We start from the raw sequence: 19,621 nt of genomic DNA on the forward strand, positions 1-19,621 counted from the left end.
TTTGTAGTTTACCCTATTAAAAATAAAGAAATCCAAAAGTTAGGACCTGAATTGGTATTTGTACCAAAAATAATGATTTGGTCAAATAAGTTAAACGAGACTGAGCATATATTTTCTCAATAAATGGGGTTGAGTGCAATTTCTCCTAATCTCAAGAGATGAGTACACTTTACTAAAAAAAAATCATAAAAAATATTCATGTTTTGAAAGAATAATTAGACCATACGAAATAATTTAAAGTAAATTTCATTTCGTGCTCGCGCCACAACTCTTAATTTAGAGCAAAAATAAGTATCAAAACAAATTAAGTAATCAATTTAAAAAGTGCCAGTGGGGTGAAACTATCTCCCATAGTTTCTTTCCACAAATTCAAACATATGCGAGAGAAATTTTAAAAGTGTTTATAGGGAAGTCAAAAGAGAAATTAAATGATCAATTTTATCTTCATTTCTTTCTTTTTTCTATTGGCTAGAATTAATTTATAGGGTTAAAATAAGAAACCAATAACCATAGAGAAGAGAAATATGGTACTACCCTAATTTCTTTTTTCTTATTTATTTCTTCTCCTCCATGTGGCGTTGCTCATACAACTCTAGCAAATAAATCTTCACAATAGATTCCTTAGCAATACGTTCTTCTTCTGTTCAATTTATATAAAAGCAATTATTTTTTGTGAAAAATCTCATCTTACGAAAACCAATAACAAATTAATCCCAAGCTCCTTCCATTTCCCACAGTTTGTAGCCTTCACAATCGATAAAATAGCATAATCTCGAATGGACGGTTTCAACGACTGCCATTCACAACCAAGTCAATTGCAAGCTAATTAAGCATATATATATATATATATATATATATATATAAACTATTTTGTCGGCCTCTCACGAAATCACATCACAAAGTTGAAACCTTGCTAAGCCATGCCATCATTCACAGGTACTTTTGCGAAGCCACGTCGTAATTTAATTCTATAAATAACGTATTTAATAAAATATATCAAATTTCTTATTGGACTTAACTATAGGAAATTTTTATATTTGATATATCATTTTATTTGAAATCGCATATAAATGGTAAAAAAATAAAAAATAAAAAACATATAATAGTGTGTGCATAGTTCGATTTTGAATATATATTATTAAAAAAATTAAATATCTTATTTCCTTTTATTATAGTTAGATATCCATCTCTCTTTAGTTGATTATAAATGTGTTTTATACTACTCGAGTTCTTCGATAAATTGTATCCATACACTCTCAAATGATGGTCGAATCTCTTTTTAAACTCCCCAAGTTTCACTCCATATGCAAGTGGCAGGGGATCTGATCTACCTCGTGGATTCTACCTTACAATGAGATGACATGTTACCTACATAAGAAGAACTTATACAAGAGAAGATCTAATTTTTTCTTCTTTTATATCTTTAGGAGTTTTGGGTCGATAACTTAAATTTTCATTGGGGTTGTTGTTATGATATCGATAACTATATCATATTGAGAAGATATAGTATGAAAAATTAGACATTAAAGGCTTGTTTGGTTTGTAAGTTAAAATCAACTTGATTTTAACTTTAACTTTAACTCAACACACTACACAACAAAATTATATATTTCCCAAGTCAAAAATTTTAATTTTAACTTTAACTCAACACACTACACAATAAAAAATACACGTTTCCCAAGTCAAATTTTTAATCTCAACTCATTTGTCATTTTCCACAATCAAAATCAAAGTTACTTTAACTCTGAATCCAAACGCACCATAATTATTTTTATTTAATTTGATACTAAGAATCCCAAAAAAAATACTTATTTTAATATTTAGCTATTTCACAAATAATTTTCTCATTATCATGTGTGATATATCGATATATAGATGTTTGATTTTTTAATATGATGATTATTCTATTTTATTGGATATTGTATAAATTAAAAAAATCTTATTTTACGATACATCTATATACTTAGAAATCGAGATATACACTATCTAATAAATATATTAATACCGATATATATTTATTGCTTATGATTTTTTATAATCTATAATTATATCTATATATATTCGACCACAAATAATAAAATTTTTTGAATAATTCTTATTGTCCTAAGATAATTTCTCAAATTATGTTTTTTTTTTCAATTCAAACATATAATTTCCAATCATTTGCTTTTCTTAAATTTTATCCTAGATTACAAGGTCGTGGAGGGGCAACCGACCTTTATTAGACTTATTTGTTATCGCTTTGACGTAATGAAATCACTAAAGTGCAATACTCCCTGACACATACTAAATTATGCCAATGTAATAAGATTGCTATCGATATAATATTATAACATAATTATTCTAATTAAAAACTTAGAACCATTTCCCGCACAAAGCACGAGTTTTTATCTAGTTTTATTATTATAAACAATTCTCTATAATAAATATTTTGTTAAATATTTAATTTTGTGGTTACCCTGCTTTCAAAGGATAGCATCTATTGTATATACATATATATATGATAACAAAGTCCCAATTTGAGTTCTTGCGCCGCATCATTAGAAAAATAAAATAGGACTCTCTTGGGATGCCACATCATCATTTATACATAAGAAAATTTTTATATTCTTTAATGTCGAAACATTTATCCATTAAAAGAATATATTCATAATATTATACACAAGGCAATAATATACTTGTAAAATATATACAATGAAAAAATATATATTCATTAAAAATATATTCATAATATTTATCCACCATAAAAATAAATTTAAAATATATTTCATTTGTATTCAATATAAATTATGTGTATATATTGATTCCTTTTACATATATATCAACATATTCCGTTTGTATTATATTCATAAGTATAAATTGATTCCGTTATTTAAACCATCTGATCTATATTTGTATATATGTACATATCGGTTCTTTTGCATATGTAATAAAATATATTCCCTTTGTATTATATATTAGCACATCGTCATTTTAATTATGTAAATAGTATATTCAATAAAATATATCAAATTTCTTATTTGGACTTAATCATAAAAGATTTTTATACTTGATATATCTTTTAATTATTTTAAATTGCATATAAATGGTAAAAATTATAATAAAAATATATAATAATGTATGCATATAATTCTATTCCAATTATGTATATATTATTATAGAATTTAAAATATTATATTTCTTTTTGTTGAACTTAGATATCTCTTCGGTTGATTATAAATATGTATTTTATACGATTAGAGTTCTTCAACAAGCAACAATCTATTGATTCTCGAATTACGACCATTTCTTTTATTTCTTCAATATTTGTTCAGAACTCCTCAAATCCTGCTCCAATTCAAGTGGCGGGAGATCCGATCAACTCCACAGATATTACCACAAAATGAGATAACTTCTTATAAAATTCTTTTTCTTATATATTTAGTTAGAAATTTTGAGACTTAAATTTTTGGTAGGGGTTTAATTAGAATATCGATAACCATATTTTTTCGGTGAATGATACAGGAGCTATATTAAATTGAGAAAATATGGTATGAAATGTTAGATGTTGATTTTTTTTATATTTTGTACAAAATAATTACTTTTCGATATAATTATCGCATTATTATTTTAAAAATTTACCGCGCAATATACGGGTTTTCATCTAATTTATAACGAATAGGATTTTTATCTTACTTTCTCACCCTTTCATGAAAATTTTACACTTGAAATTTGTAACCATTTAGTTTATTACTATATTCTAAAAACCTCCCGCCGATCCATATTGGATATTTGCACAAATTCTTGTAAAAATTAACGACAAAATACAAAAAATAAAAAAAGTGTAAGTATATGTTAATGGGAAAACTCGAAAGGACGCTTAATCAAAAGCTGAGAGTTTATGAAAAAAGCCTACGTGAGACGTCCACATCGATTCAAATATACTTTTATTAGTAGCCCAAGCCTATACTTTTATCTTCTATGGAAGAATGAAGACTTTTCTCCCGAGCCTAAAGGAGCTGAACTTGAGTTGCTTAATTGCATTTTGAGCCAAGCTCGAGCTGAATATCAACGCTCGATTGAGCTCGAGCCGAATCAACCTCAACATTTCTAAATTGAGTCCAATCGGGCTTGTCTATACTCAAGACGACTCAGCTCAATTACACCCTTAATCGTTCAGCAAGGAGAATGCAAACATACACTCCTACGTTGACCAAGAAAAGAACACACACTTCGACACTGAGTCCCCGAGCCAAAGGCGAAAAATTCCGATGTCACATGCTTCAATTTCACCCGTCAATTTTCCCAGGTGTTCGTGAAAGATGTTTTACCCTTTCGATGTAGATCTCCACCTAATGATGTATATTCGATAATGCTATAGAAAGGAGATAGAAGAAAAAGAATGGAGTTGAAGATGTTACACTAAAATGATCACCAGGTAGTGTTCTTCTGTACACAGAACTCAGCAAAACTAATCCTTTCTCAACCTTCCAAGAACTAGTCGAATGGTGGAGATAGCAAAAGGGACTGTTAGCACTGCATTCGCCGATCTCGTCACTCTCTCACCAAAAAGAAAGAATCTGCAGCAAGGGGTTATTGGACAAATTCATAAACTTCGAATAGTGTCCACCCGGTCAATCACATCCAGAGCCTTGATCCGGTCAATATCAAAGTCAATGATTGGAACCGAAGAGGGTCTCCTGATGGGGAACGGGTCCTTCTTAGCCTCAGTGGTGGTCGGGGAATGGCTGTTGCTCTTGGTCAGCCTGTGATGTTGCTTGAGGACATGTGTCTTTGCAGTGTCGAGTTCCTGGCTCTTGCTTATTCCTGGGGTCAGCTTCCTCTTGCTCACGTCCCGAAGCATCTCTTGGTCTTCAACTGTGAGCGTGGAGGACGCAGAGGGGGCCCTGTGGATCGATGAGTTAATCGGAGATTGGATGGGAGATTTTGCAGGTGACCTGATCCCGGCCCTTGAATGGCTAACAAGATGGTGGAGCCAAACCACCAACTCAAGAATGTAGGACTCGGTCTTATCCTTCTCTGCATGGTGGAGTGTCTCAATCCGAAGCAAGTCATTTTGACCAGCAGGTTTCCGGTTCACATCAGTCCTGAGCATAGTCATATTAAGAGAATTATATAGAATTACTCGGTGTTAGATATTTCCTACCAGGTCCAGGACAGATCTGACATGCATTTTGCAGAAGTGAAATGGTGGTGACAACTTACCCAGTATTTGCCCATTCTCCAACCCAGCCAAAGCCGTGATGAGCTCTAACAAAAATTCAGAAAGAAGAATAGTTTCGTTAAAATCTGAATTGCCATTACACGCGGGGAGAGAGAAAAAGAGATGATTACTTCGTTGTGTTTGCAGCAATAGGAACGAGCCACTGCAGTGTCTTCTCCATTTCTCCTTTGATTTGTGAGATTGTAAGCTTCAATTTTCAACATCGAAAAGGATAGTTTCAGATGGGAAATCATCTTTCTTGACAGAATCTTTTCACTGGAAACCTTGACAAGTGGTCAACCGTGGTGCAATTTACCTCTTCTTTGACTTGAAATGATTGTAGTTTGGAGCGCAGAGCTGATTTCACATGAGGAGGAAGCCCTTGGTACAGACCATCTCTCATATTTGGAGGGACGGAGCTTGATCGCGAAACCTAAAGAAAGGCCGAGCTTGTCAGTAAGCTTACAAGGCATCAAAGCTAACCAACATATGAATACCAACAGGTAGAAATGCAGGGGACAAAAACACTGGGGAAAATAATCAGAACTAGGTGGAACTGTTTAGACTCACTATAGTATCGATTTGAGTGATGATATTTGCATAATGCAAAGCCAAACCAGCAGAACCCAATGTTTTGCGCTGACTGCTTGGACTATTTTTCGCAGGTCTATCAGAGTCTGCAACAATGACATTGAAGATAACTTATAAAAGAGAATAAAAAGGAAAATCATGATAGAAAAGTCGATTGACAGTTCTCTCTTTTCCTCAAGCGGCAAAAATAAGCAAGGATTATAGTTTTTAGATTAAAGTTTTTAAGTGCTTTAGAAGCATACCTGCACTGCCAAAGGCTTCTCTAATTTCCAAATGTAAGAAATACACGATGTCAACAAGCTTCTCCATCACCTATAAAAGCAACAGAACATATCTACATGATAATTACTGTGATTGTGATACTAATTACACTTACCACATTTTGGTTAGACATTAAGCTCATATGACAAACCCAAAATTTCTCGTACATATATATATATTTAAAAATGAGCAGGAAAATAACATCTTTTGCTACCTCTTCCAATATCTGTGACCAGAGTGATTTTTTCTTCAACCTCTTAACATGCTTCCTCTGACTCTTTAACTCAGCCTTTAAGATTGAAAGGCTTTCTCCTACATGTAACAAGGTGCACACATAAACAAAAGGAGCTTAACAAATATAGTGATAGGTAGGGTCAAAATATGACAATTACAAATAACCACGTGGACAACTGAAGAGTGTGTGTGTGTGTAACTGCTATTCTGAGTTAATAAAAGTTACCCCTTCGAGTAGCATTAGCTGAGGAATCATCCTCTCGGAGCTTGCGCTGATAATCTTGCTCGAATCTATCCAGTGCATGCAACTCATGGTAGAGTTCCTGTCAAGACAGCAGAATAAAGTCATTCCTTGTCCTACCAGTTCTTGACAACATTCCAACAGTTCTCAACAGGCTGGCCATCCCATTAGAGTACTCACAGCTGTATATTGGACCAGGTTCATTAACTGCTGCATCACGATCTCTGATTCTTCTTTCAACTGCTTCTGAGGTGTTATTTCAGACCCCAACCTAAGATTCACAGAATCATCGTAAGAGAACTTCTGAAAAAATTCTTATCAGAAAGACACCTACAAGGTAAAATCAGAAAGAGCCCATAAATTACTTGTCAAAAAAGCGGTCCAGATTGTGCCACTGTGGATCCTTACAACGATTCCCAAATCGAACCACCTCACCTGAGAAAACCTTTAGCTCATCTCTGCAAGCACAAACGAAAATTAAAAGCTATTCTATATCAATAAAAGAAACGTTTACATATACATTGGTAAAGAAAATAAAGGAGGCGAAAAGAAGCACCTTTTGTCTGCTGCAGCAATTCTCAAGAGTTCATCCATATCTTTTGATATTAAATTCTGCACACCTTCCGAGGGGAGAACCACTTCTTTGAGATGTTTGATGTTCTCCTTCGAGAGGGATTCCATAAGATTGGCACCCTTTACAATTGTATTCGCAACTTCAAAGGCTAAAATAGATATTCTATTTCCTTTTGTAGTCACCCCTGAAGTAAAACCACTAGCATGGAGACTCGAGACACCACTGCTAAGCGTGTCTAAAACGTCCACAGCCTTTCCTCCAGCCTTTCCCAGCAGTGAACCAACTTCTGAGACCTATAAGACATCAGAGACAATCTGCTGAAGGATGGTATATGTTATGGTATTTCAACACGATCAAAATACAAGTTCAGGTGATGAAAAGGACCAAGAATGAGCTATCTGCCAATTTCAGATTTCCAACTTTCCATGCTAATGTCAAATGATCGTTAAAAGGATACCCCAAACAATTACAAAGAGTTCTTCAGGAGGCTTGCACTAAATTTCTTCCATAAAAGGGCATGCGAAACTTCTCTGATGTAGACATCTACTTCGGGGCTTCACTGCAATAATCTTATGGATGATTTTGAAAGAGAAATGAACAAGTGCTGAGAGAACTCCTCATGGACTAATTGGATAGACAGATAGGTGGACATTATCTAAGCACTCAGAGCTCATACTTGGTTAAAAAAAACAGACAAAAATTTCAGAGGAAAGTGAACTCTTTGGGTGACCAACAATACCTATTAACTGACAATTGCTTGAGAAAGCATTTGAACCACTGGCCAAAAGTTCCAAAGATCATAACTTGACACAGTTCTTCTGCATAATAACTCAATCTCCTATAGAGGTTCCTCTTGTCATTTTTACTTTCGGGCCCCTTCAGTTTTTCCAATAAGGAACACCCTTCCTAATGTAAGGTTGCTTAAGCAATTAAAAAGGAGCAAAACCCAGATAAATCAAAGGGCAGAGTATAATATGTGAACGAGTATCCAAAACTTTTTAAAGAAAACAAACAACGCATATACATACCTTTGCACTGGCCACTTGCTTAGACTTTGCTGTTCGAGAATTTAGTGATGCAACCCTTGACAACCTAGGAATCCCATCATCTTCTGGTCTCAAGCCAACTGATACTGCAGTATTCGTCTCCGGAAACGAAAAGGGTTCTCCCAATTGTTGCTTATGCAAAATTTCTCTGCTCGTGGATGGATTTGAATTGCTATTCGCTTTAGTAGGAAGTCCATGGGACTGATGCTGATAGAAGTCAGAATCGTTATCAACATGACCATTAGCATGTGGCGAGCTTCCGCTGGGGGCATTATCTACACTGGATCTTTTCGAGCAGAGCCCTCCCATCTCTCCTTTTATTTCTTGTGTCCAATCCAAGCCTACTTCTGATTCGGATTTTCTCCGGGTAAAAAGCTTGAACTTTGAAGGTCAGCTAAACCTTGGAGAGTATAAACAAGTATTGCAATGGTAAGAAGTACCACTCCTGATCCCCATTGAAGCTCCAGTCCATTAGAAACGAATCAGCACACCGCAAAATCCAAATCCTGCAGAGGAAAAGAAAGAAAAAGAGCTGCCCCATGAAACAAGAGCTAAGAGAGCCATCAAAACCATCAAAATCAAGAGCAAGAAACATAAACATCACTCCCAATCAAACTGCAGGCAACAAGAAATTCGAGCAGCAACAGGAGTGCGACCATGAAACAGCAGAATTAACCCAAAAACCCAGAAGCGAAATCAGCAGCAGCCAGCAGGGTGCAGACGATATGCATGAGATCTAAAGACACGGTGGGAGAGATGCATCTGAAGGAAGAAGAATGCCCACCTGCAGAACAAGAAGCCAAGGTAAAGGTTGAAGCTTTACCCAGCATTTAATCTGAAAGCTCCGGGCTTTCTCCTCTCTAGCTTCTATCAAACCCGCGGGATTCAGCAGGTAAAGGGAGACGACCTAAATCAACAATCTGCAGAAAAGGAATACAGACTAGCTTCACTCTCTCTCTCTCTGTGTCAGTGAGGCCACACCCACATACACTCACAGGCAGTTCTCTCTCTCTCTCTCTCTCTCTCTCTCTGCTGGTCAAGGTCCAATGGCCCAAGTCCACCCTCTTGCTTGCATATGGGCAGAGGTGAATTAATTCTACGGCACTCATTTTTACCCCTTTGAATGAAATGGAATGTTATTGTCTTGCTTTGACCCCATGTAAATGTGCCTCTTCCTTTTCCTTACCCACTTTTTTACTCTTCCCTTCCCTTTCCGACCCAAAAAAATCAGTTCATCTTCTTTGTCCGCATCAGATATTTTCCGGGACAACGAGTTTCACGATCCGCAAATATTAAATGACCGTGAGATATCTATCAAGAAGAGTGAATCCATCATTAAATTAAATCTCATGTTTGACCATCGAAAGATACGCATTTTTGGACATTTCATTTCGGGGGAAGAAAGGAAAGAAAAGAATTAATCAAAAAAAAACAAGAAGAAGGAAAGAAAATATTTTCCTCCAAATTTTTTTTTGTTTGAATTCATGAAGAAATTGATTGACCTGCGAAATGGTGAAGCCGCAGCAAAGGCCCAACAGTGACGCGGAGGGCCTCTCAAGTCTGTCTGCTACTCTTCTCCACTAATGAGGAACGGCCCATTGAGTGAGTGAGCGAGCGAGCGAGCGAGTGAGTTTTCTTTTCCCTCTTTGTCTTCTTCGCTGGAAATTTCCCTTCCCGAATTGGCCCCTCAAGCAAGCGATCTTCTGTCAACTAATGATGGAAAATTTGCAAGTCAACCCTTGAACGAATCACGGCAAGTGTATGATGTAGTGAGAGAATGATGGATGTGGACCCACCCCAAATTTATACCCTCAAACTGCACATTCAATGTCGAGTCGAGCGATACTGAGTCGTAATAAAGGATTAGCATAAGAAGTTCACCCAACTGCAAAACCTTTTTATAGATGTTTTCTTTTAATAGGTCTAAAACGATAAGTGATGATATTCATATAGTGAGACAAAATTCTACGAGCTTTGGGACTCTAGAAAAATAACGTGCCATCATTACATTTGAAAAAGTTTTCTCAATTTCAAAACTCTGGTAAGACTCCATAATTCTTTGAGCTGAAATCAAACCCCTAAACTTACTTGATGTGCGGGACCCTTATAGATTTCAAGATTGAGATATGGAACAAGCAATCAAATATTACGGGACGACTTCGTAAGTCATAATAATTAACAAAGAAGAGTTTTGCGTTCTTTTCTTTCAAAGTTATCTTTCTTTTAAAGGAAAAACACCTTCTTCTTCTTCTTCTTCTTTGATAATTGTTGTTTCTATTCATATCAAAATATAATTACATATCTAATATCAATCAAGAGAGCCCAAGAGTGGGCTTTGAAAACTGAACCCTAGCTCAGTCCCAACATAGGGGCTAAACTCGACTTTGCTATCCTTCTATTTACATTTGGAAGAGTAAGAATCGTCTCCTTCACATGCTCCTCTAACTGTCTAACACTAACAATGAATTTCTTAAAAATTCTAACATTCCTATCTCTCCATAGAGTATAAACTTAAAAAGACCACATTAGCTTTGAAATATCAGCATTAAGAGTCATCCGTTTCAAAGTAAGCAGCCAAGCAACTTCAGTATCTTGCCTTGCCACTTGCATGGTTAGTCCCGCCTTGCTTAAAACACTCAACTGAACTCCTTTGGTTATAGGGCAAGCGAAAAACAAATGGCTTCTACTTTCCTCCTCTCTCCTACAATATTCACAGTTGAAATTTTATAAGATCTTCCATTGCACAAGCCTATCCTTGGTAGCAATTTTTCCTTGCCACACGAGCCAAGAGATAAAAGCAATATTGGGAGCATTCTCAGGGTTCCAAATAACTTTGTTCCACTCCACTCTATATCCTTTTGGCCTTATTTGACTCCAGGCCATAGAAGAACTGAATATACTTAAGCACTTCATACAACTAAATCCTCAGTTTCTATCTGCACCTGAGATGCCAATGAATGTATAATAGGAGCTTCAGGATTTGTGCTTCTTGGCTAGTGTCGTGCGCCTCCTCTAAGTACCACACTAACCGTCGCTTGCCTCGAGATGGCTGGAAACCAAATGAGGCCTCAGTTACAGAAATCCACACAAGTGGTCCCACAAGGAGCCATGCATCAAACCAGAATGAGATTCGAGTGCCATCCCCCACCTTGTTTTTTTTTTTTAGATGAACGGCGAATTTCATTAATAAAAAATGATTACATCTGAGGCCATTAACCCAGCACGACATGAGAGACTAAGCCCCAAACTCTACCCCAAAAGGGAACTAATTAGTTGTGAACAAAATCAGAAGAGTTAAACATGTGACTGACTAACGTAGCATTTTCAATTTTTTTGTGAGAGACGAGGGTAAACACTCAGCTTCGCTTTCACATCTGCAAAGACCTTCTGAACTATTGCCGCTGGAGGAGAGATATGCTTTTGGTAAATTCTGACATTCCTCTCTCGCCATGTACAGTATATGTAGTGAGTCCAAAGAAGCTTGAGGCAAATGACATCAAGCTTCTTCCCTCGAAGGGAAGCAATCCAGTTGATTTCCGTATTCCAACTCACCGTAGTTCGGTGCAAACCGATTCGAGCTAGCAAACTTTTCCAAATTCCTTGGGTAACAAGACATTCAAAAAAGAGATGATCACGAATCTCCCTCTGCATACTGCAAAATTCGCACTCAGTTGACGCAAGCTGAATCCCCCATTTTGATAGCCGGTCTTTAGTAGCTAGTTTATTATGAACACTGAGCCAGCTAATAAAAGAAGAGCGAGGAAAATGTCCATCAAACCATATTGCACTTCCCCATTCCACTTTAGGGCCTCTCGATCTAAGACACTGCCAGGCATTTGCAATAGAGAATTGCCCAGATTTCTGAGGGGTCCATAAGACTCTGTCCTGGTTAGAAGATTCGAGAGCTGTGGCCAAATCCCGAATACAAGTAGCTTGTGGGTCCGAACTCCTCGGCCAGTGCCATTGCCCTTCCACCAGAACTGCACTAACTGTTGCATGCTCCCTGAGTGAGGGGAAGCACTGAAGTCCTCTGTAACAATATTTGATCAACGGGCCAACATGTAGCCAGGTATCGTACCAAAAGGACACAGTTTTGCCTGAACCAACCTTGTATCTAATATAAGGGAACATGAGAGCTTTGATCTGCATTAATTTCCTCCAATTCCATGAGCAGTCTCCAGGCAGCCGTAAAGACCAAAGACTACGGCCTTTTGTTAAGTATTTGTTTGCCCAAGCCACCCAAAGAGAGCCCGAATTTATAAGGAGAGACCATAAGTTCTTCAATACGCACACCTTGTTCCATAGAGTTAAGTCCTTGATACCAAGACCTCCCTCAGCTTTTGGGAGGCAAATGATTTCCCAACTGATCTTGCTCCCACCTGCATATTGCTCGAGACCTTTCCAGAGGAAGGATCGACACTTCTGCTGCACAAGTTTGATGACTTTTTTTTGGGAGGATAAAGTGATAACACCAATAGTTGGCCATACTAAAGAGCACAGAGTTAATCAACTGCACCCTTCCTGCATAAGATAAATACTGCACAGTCCAACTCTTGATTCTTTCCACGATTCTCTCGGTAAGAGCTTCACAATTCTTCGAAGAGAGTTTCCCGGAAACAAGAGGAAGGCCGAGGTATCTCACCGGTAGTAAGCCTCTTTTAAATCCAGAGCAAGTCACCAAGTCAGAAACAAAATCCTCAGAAATGCCTCCCGTAAAAATCTCAGATTTTTCAGAGTTCAACATCAGACCAGACCAATGATAGAAGGCATTCAATACATCAAGGATAGCAACGAGGGAGTCCTTGGAAGCATTAGTGAATAAGAGCAAGTCATCCGCAAAACAGAGATGGGTTAGACGGAGTGACTTACATCTTGGATGATAGCCGACTTTACCCTCAGCTGCAGCCAAATCCATGGTGAGGGAGAACACCTCCATGGCAATGACAAATAGATATGGGGATATCGGATCACCTTGTCTCACTCCACGCTTACCAGGGAAGTAACCAGCTAGAGTCCCGTTGATAGCCACAGAGAAATAAGGGGAGGTGATACATCCCTTAATCCACCAGAGAAAACAGGGCGGGAAATCCAAGGCTTCCAAACTATTGAGAATGAACTCCCAGCTTAAAGAGTCGAAGGCCTTCATAAGATCTATCTTTATGGCACAACGTGGGGATATTCCTTGTCTGTGATAATTCCTCACAAGCTCATGAGCAAGTAATACATTATCTGAAATTTTCCTACCCTGCACAAATGCTGTCTGGTTTAAGCTGATAATATCCGGGAGCACTTCCTTCAGTCTATTTGCCAACACTTTTGAAATACATTTGTAGACGACATTGCAACAAGAAATGGGTCGGAAATCTCTCATGCAGTTTGCTTTTTCCTTCTTTGGGACAAGAGCTATGATCGTTGAATTTACCTCTCTTCGAAGCTTTCCTGAGGAGAAGAAGTGTTGCACAACATTAGTGAAGTCCTTCTGAACAATTTGCCAAGCATGTTTAAAGAAATATGCTGTGTAGCCGTCAGGCCTTGGTGACTTGTCATTCCCCATCGAGAATAAGGCAGCTTTAATCTCCTCATCTGTAATAGGCAGCATAAGCATTTGATGTTTTGAGTGAGGAACCTTCCGTTTGAGTATGGAAGAAAGCCGAGATGTCGAGATCCCCCCAATACAATCATCCTTTTTCCCCAGGAGGCCTTGATAGAAATTTATTGCTTCGTCCTTAATTTCCTGCACTCCTTCTAACTTGACGCCAGAAGCAGAATATAGGGCTCGTATGGTAGTTCGAGCATGTCTACCTTTTACTGCTTTGTGGAAAAAAAAGAGATGTTCTGATCTCCCGCTTTTAGCCATGCTACTCTAGACTTTTGTTTGAGAAACTTTTCCTCCCTGTTGATTGCTTCTAGGAGCTTTACCCGCAAGTCCACCTCCTTTTTGATCAATTCAGGAGGCATACAATCACTATCCAGCAACGTAGCTTGAACCTGGGCGAGCTCAGACTGCAAATCGTTTATCCGTGTATGTACATTCCCAAATTTAGTTCTGTTGAAGTCCTTTAGATGCATCTTGAGGCTCCTCAGCTTTTTGTAAAGCACTTCCATTGGAGTACCTTCCTGAGCCTCTGTCCAGACTCGCCTGACCAGTGCCATATACTTTGGATGTTCAGTCCAGAAATGAAAAAATTTGAATGGCTTAGGGCCTGCACTCTCCTTTTCACCAAATTTCAACATAGCTGGGCAATGGTCAGAGATACCAGGAGGGAGGAATTCAATGGTGGAGGCTATTTGCCCTTGAAGCCACTTTCCATTAACCAAGACTCTATCAATCTTCCTTGCTTAGAAACCCTCTTGTCTTTTGTTGCTCCATGTATAGTAGCATCCAATGGAGGTATGATCAGTGAGTTCAGCTGAATTCATGAAGTCCGCAAAATCCCGCATGCTTTGATCCATGGCAATTTCCCTCCCATCTGCTTTGACCTCTTTTATATCCTTTACAGCATTGAAATCTCCTAACAACACCCAACTGTGACTCATGCTTCCGGCGACGACCTGCAGATCATGCCATAACAACCTTCTCTCCATCATATCATTTGAAGCATAGACAAAGGTTACCGCAATCCAGCCAACTCCTTTAGGCACATTGAGCAGAAGATGAATAAATTGAGCAGACTTGCTTAGTATTTGAACTTGCAAATCCTCTCGCACCATTAACCACAACCTACCATTTCCAGCAAACTGATAATTTTCAAACATATACCAACCTTTCCATCCATCTGCAATTTTTTTACAGTTCACCTCCTTCACCCGAGTTTCAATGATAACAAAAATCCCCAAGTCATTGTCCTGAGCAAACTTATAAACCATTTTCTGTTTAAGAGGGTCATTTAGCCCTCTAACGTTCCACGAGGCTATAATCATTGGGTTTGTTTGGGAGGTTTACCACCCTTACCCAACCTTGACTTCCTTGATCCTTGCACTTTCAAGACTGCCTGGACTACTCCTTTCGATGCACTTCTAGGTTACCGCTGTGCCCCCGGCCGAGCCTCTTTCACTTTTGTAGCAATTTCCCGGTCATCATCAGAGCTGGTGACCCCCTTATGGCCTTCCTCGTCCTCGCCTAGTTCAAACGATAAAGGGACCTTACCCTTTTCACTAATCAAGTCTCCCATGAACTCATTCTGGTCAGTGAGAGTTGTGACAACAACAGGGGAAGCTTTCTCAGTAGCGATACATCTCCGTCGGGCCTTGCCAGCATGTCGAGACGTCGTCTCAGTAGCCCGAGTCTCCTCCACAGTAGTTGGGCTGGCAGGGAATGTTGCTTCTACAGTATGACAGTTCTCCTCAGCAGGCTGAACGTTTGGAGTTATCTCAGCTACTGGTGGCACCTCCGCTGAGCTATTGCATCGATGACCAAAGACCTTGCAGTGGTCACATTTGTCTGGCAACCAAGGAATGTCCACTAGAACTTCTGCTGAGTGATTATTACCCAAATCAACATTCAGAAACTCCGGGATTTCCTTATCAACATCCAATTCAATACATACCTTTGCATATTCCAACCTTGATCGGAGAGCAGTAGCTCTGTCCATGAAAAGAGGCTTACCAATGGCGCTCGCTAAGTAGCTAATGCCCTTGGGATGGAAGTACTGCAAAGGAATTTTCCGCAATTGAACCCAGATTGGCATCTTCCTCATGTTTAGTTCCTCCTCAGTGAAATGAGGGCTCCATTTCTGCAAAATTAAGAACTCTCTCTACATGCCATGGTCCCGTCTCTAGAACCCAAGACATTACTGCTTCAGACGGGAACTGGAAGATGAACAAATCTCCCAGTGTACTCACTGTCACCCTCCCGTGTTTTCCCCATAAACCATTGACCACCGAGGCAACCTTTCCAAAGTCAGGGGCTTTGCCCAAAAATCTTCCAATTAGTGTAAAACACCATTGATCAACACCAAACTGTAGAAACTCCAAAGGAGGCTTCACATTGCTATGCTCAACGCCTTCAAAATATTCAAGATTTTGATTTACTTTCGGGAAGACTTTCTTCCAGTTGAGAGGGCCCTTAGGAGTCGATTTCTCACCTGAAATTGAAGTCGGATCAGGATTGACAGAGATTATCGACGATTGAGGGGCTGGGTTCGACATTTCTCAGCTGATACGGCTGCTCCGCTCTGGAAGGACTACCGATCAAGGGGTCCGATCGAGCAAATCGGCGCCGGATCTGAGGAGTTTCAGGAGAAGACTCGGACGGCGCCGGATCAGATCTGAGGAGCTTCTATATTTCAGATCTGAGCAAATCACCTACGGTGCACCTGCAATCAGCTCGGGGAGATCTTGAAACAACAAAGAAGCGGTTGGAAGATGGATTCGCCCTCGCACTTCACTTCAGAGCCAACTGAGTCAGACTTCAAAAGGGTGGAAATGGAGCAAACAAGTTGCTGCAGATAAACCCCCCACCCCAATGTGTGTTGCTCGAAGCTTTCACTTTAATGGCGGAAGAAGAAGGGGGGCAGGGCAGGGTGGGGAGATCAGATCTGGCTTCTCCAGTTGCAACATTGACAATGGCGAAGTGGGGTCGAATTGGGTCTGATAAAACCTTGTCCAGAACTTCCAGAACTTCCAACAAAGCACCGAAGGGGGAAGGATTGAGGGAGAGGGCGGAGGCGAGGAGAGGGCGGCCACTATCTCCAGGTACTCTAATCTCCCATTACTGCTAGAGGCGACGCATACATTCCATGGTGATGGTAGGTTTGCCGCCGCAGTACGGAAGAGAGGAGTGGGAGAAGCTGCTTGGTGTTACTATCTCCAGGCCCCCACCTTGTTTTTAATAAGTGGTCTTGCAACCTTTCGAAGTTGCAAAAGCTTTCTCCATCTCCATGAGCAATCCCCCAGGATCTTGATTGACCAGAAACACCTTCTTCTTATCAAGTAAGCATTGCTTCAGTCAATAGCATCCATATATGTTTCAAACCACCAACCTTAGTCGAAGCTCCTAATTCCTTAACACCCAATCCCCCTTCATGTTTTGGATGACAAACAACATCCCATTTAACTTTGGCTCTTCCAGCCAACTTATCATATCCAGATCCCAAAAAGGCCCTGCATTTTTGTTTTACCAATTCAACAACCTTCTTTGGCAAAATGAAATTGGAGCATCAATAATTAGCCATAGCAAACAAGATAGAATTCATTAATTATAGTTTGCCTACATATGACAAGTACTTGGCAAATCCTTTGGTTATTTTATCAACCAGGGAGGAACAGTCATGTTTGGAGAGTTTACCTGTAGTTAATGGAACTCCTAAATATCTCACAGGTAGTTGACCTCTTTTAAAACCTGTGCGAAGAAGCAACTCATCGATCTGAGTAGGGCAAATACATCCACCATATAATATTGTTTTCTTAGGATTAAGCTTCAGGCCACATAGAGGATGAAACCTCTCCAAGACATTCAAAATGGCTTGCACATATTCAAGAGTCCCATTTGAAAAGATAAACAAGTCATATGCACCTCCCAATCTCTTGCACTGGGATGATATCCAATGCGATCTTCCCTAGCTGCGTTATTTGGCATTTGAGTTAAGTATCTCATAGCCACTACAAATAGATAGGGAGACAAAGGATCTCCTGGTTTTACCTCTTTCCTTCCAGGAAAATAACCAGCTAGGTCCCATTTACTGTAACTTAAAAATAGGAATCGGCGATGCACCCTCATATCTACTTAACATACTTTTCAGGAAAACCCATAGCCTTCAGCAGATTCAACAAGAAACCCCGTTGCAGTGAATCAAAAGCCTTCATCAAATCCACCTTAATGGAACATCTTGGAGTAATAGAACTTCTATTATATTCCTTCACAAGTTCATGTGCCGATAAAGATATTATCAGAGATTCTTCTCCCCTCAATAAAAGTTTATTGGTTTTTTCTCACAATTCCCGACAAAACTTTCTTGATTCTATTGCCAAGACCTCTGTAACACATTTATAAAAGATGTTACAGCATGAGATGGGTATGAAGTCCCTCATTTTGTCAGTTTTGATCTTCTTTGGTACCAAAGTGATGATTGTTGAGTTGGCTTCCCTATTCATAATCTCGCTCTGAAAGTAATATTGAACAGCTTAATAAAGTCTTCCTTGACAACAACTCATGATGTTTTAAAGAAACAAGTTGTATAACCATACGGACCTGGGCTTTTATCACCATTCATGGAGAAAAGGGCATCTTGAATCTCCTGAATCGAGACAGCTGCTACCAGCATACTTTGCATGTGCTAAGGCCCCTTAGATTCCACAATACGCTCCAGATCTATAACAAAGGTAGAGTTACTTGTATAGAGCTCTCATCTTCTTGTAAAGGATGAAAATAGCATTCCCTCTATTCTTTTTGTTCCAGTCGAAACCAATGAGTTATAATGAGGATGGACAGTCCAATGATTAAAGAATTTGAAAGGCTTTTTTCTGGATTTCTCCCTAACTCCAATGGAAAGCAAAGTTGGGCAATGATTTGAAGGGGCAGGAATTCAGCCGTAGAATAAAGATTGGACAACAACCAATCCTCATTTATAAGTATTTTGTCCAATTTCCTTGATTGGTAGCCTTCAATCCTTTTGTTAGACCAAGTATATTGACAACATGCATAGCTATGGTCAAACAATTTCAAATCATTTAGACAATCATCAAAATCATTCATATGGCGTCTTTTGAAATAATTGTACCCTTGTACAGCGGAAGACAGTTCTTGCAAATCCCTCCAAAGAACTCTTCTTTTCAGAGCACAGTTAGAGCCATAAACGAAAGTAACGTAGCACCAAGCCCTACCATCAGGAAGACCAATCATACAATTGATAAGGTGATCAGTTTTCTTGAGAATAGAAATCGATCAATTATTATCAGTCAATAACCATATTCTATTATTCATAATTATTCCAAGAAGTCTACCCTTGCCAACTATTGAGAATGGCAGCAGCATGAATCTCCTTAACTCGAGTTTCCAGCAAACAAAATACATTTATTTGGTAAGATCTCATCATCCTTTGAACTGCCCTTTGCTTCAAGGAATCATTAAGACCCATAATGTTCGATGTCATAATATTCATTTGGGTAGGGTTGACGAGGAATCCTTTCCTTTATTCTTCTTCGATCTCTTTTACCCTGAACTATTTGAACAGCATATGCCACCCCTATAGAGACCGTCCTTTGTCTTAGTGCCCCCAACTTCGAAAATATCATGCTGCACTTGAATGTCAGCATCTCCATGTTCTTCAAGAGGCACATCAACATCCTCATTTATAGATACTTTGTCTTCTTTAACAATCAACAAACTAGTATTCTCTTTAGCTGCACCTACCGAAGCTTCTCGATCAGCAGTACCCTCCGCCTTTGAAGGGACTCGACCTCATTGATAATATTTTGTTGGGCCTCGCTGGAAAAGGCTGCTTCCATAACTGGGTTGTTCTTCGATTTCTCTT

The 19,621-nt window shown here is 38.9% G+C and overlaps 2 protein-coding genes across 3 annotated transcripts; both read right to left on the reverse strand.

The window, feature by feature from the left end:
• Positions 1 to 4,370: 4,370 nt before the first annotated feature.
• LOC116205309 lies at positions 4,371 to 9,227 on the reverse strand. Of its 2 annotated transcripts, none has more exons than XM_031537875.1 (13): positions 8,974 to 9,227; positions 8,133 to 8,656; positions 7,087 to 7,397; positions 6,896 to 6,988; positions 6,711 to 6,801; positions 6,516 to 6,612; positions 6,270 to 6,367; positions 6,037 to 6,106; positions 5,774 to 5,880; positions 5,520 to 5,636; positions 5,335 to 5,411; positions 5,206 to 5,250; positions 4,371 to 5,087 (listed from the first exon to the last, which is right to left on the reverse strand). In XM_031537875.1, exons 2-13 carry the CDS (start codon positions 8,457 to 8,459, stop codon positions 4,586 to 4,588), a joined length of 1,935 nt encoding a protein of 644 aa, XP_031393735.1. In that variant the 5' UTR covers positions 8,460 to 8,656; positions 8,974 to 9,227; the 3' UTR covers positions 4,371 to 4,585. The 2 variants fall into 2 exon arrangements, with proteins under 2 accessions (XP_031393735.1, XP_031393734.1); XM_031537874.1 differs by having other exon boundaries at positions 8,935 to 9,222.
• On the reverse strand, positions 8,545 to 15,017 carry LOC116204137. Its single transcript, XM_031536215.1, has 7 exons — positions 14,498 to 15,017; positions 14,070 to 14,386; positions 12,689 to 13,899; positions 12,473 to 12,575; positions 11,804 to 12,293; positions 8,835 to 8,934; positions 8,545 to 8,656 (listed from the first exon to the last, which is right to left on the reverse strand). Exons 1-7 carry the CDS (start codon positions 15,015 to 15,017, stop codon positions 8,545 to 8,547), a joined length of 2,853 nt encoding a protein of 950 aa, XP_031392075.1.
• Between the last annotated feature and the right edge of the window lie 4,604 nt (positions 15,018 to 19,621).

Source organism: Punica granatum, chromosome 4 (assembly GCF_007655135.1).
Source record: "Punica granatum isolate Tunisia-2019 chromosome 4, ASM765513v2, whole genome shotgun sequence".
Classification (NCBI taxonomy): Eukaryota; Viridiplantae; Streptophyta; class Magnoliopsida; order Myrtales; family Lythraceae; genus Punica; species Punica granatum.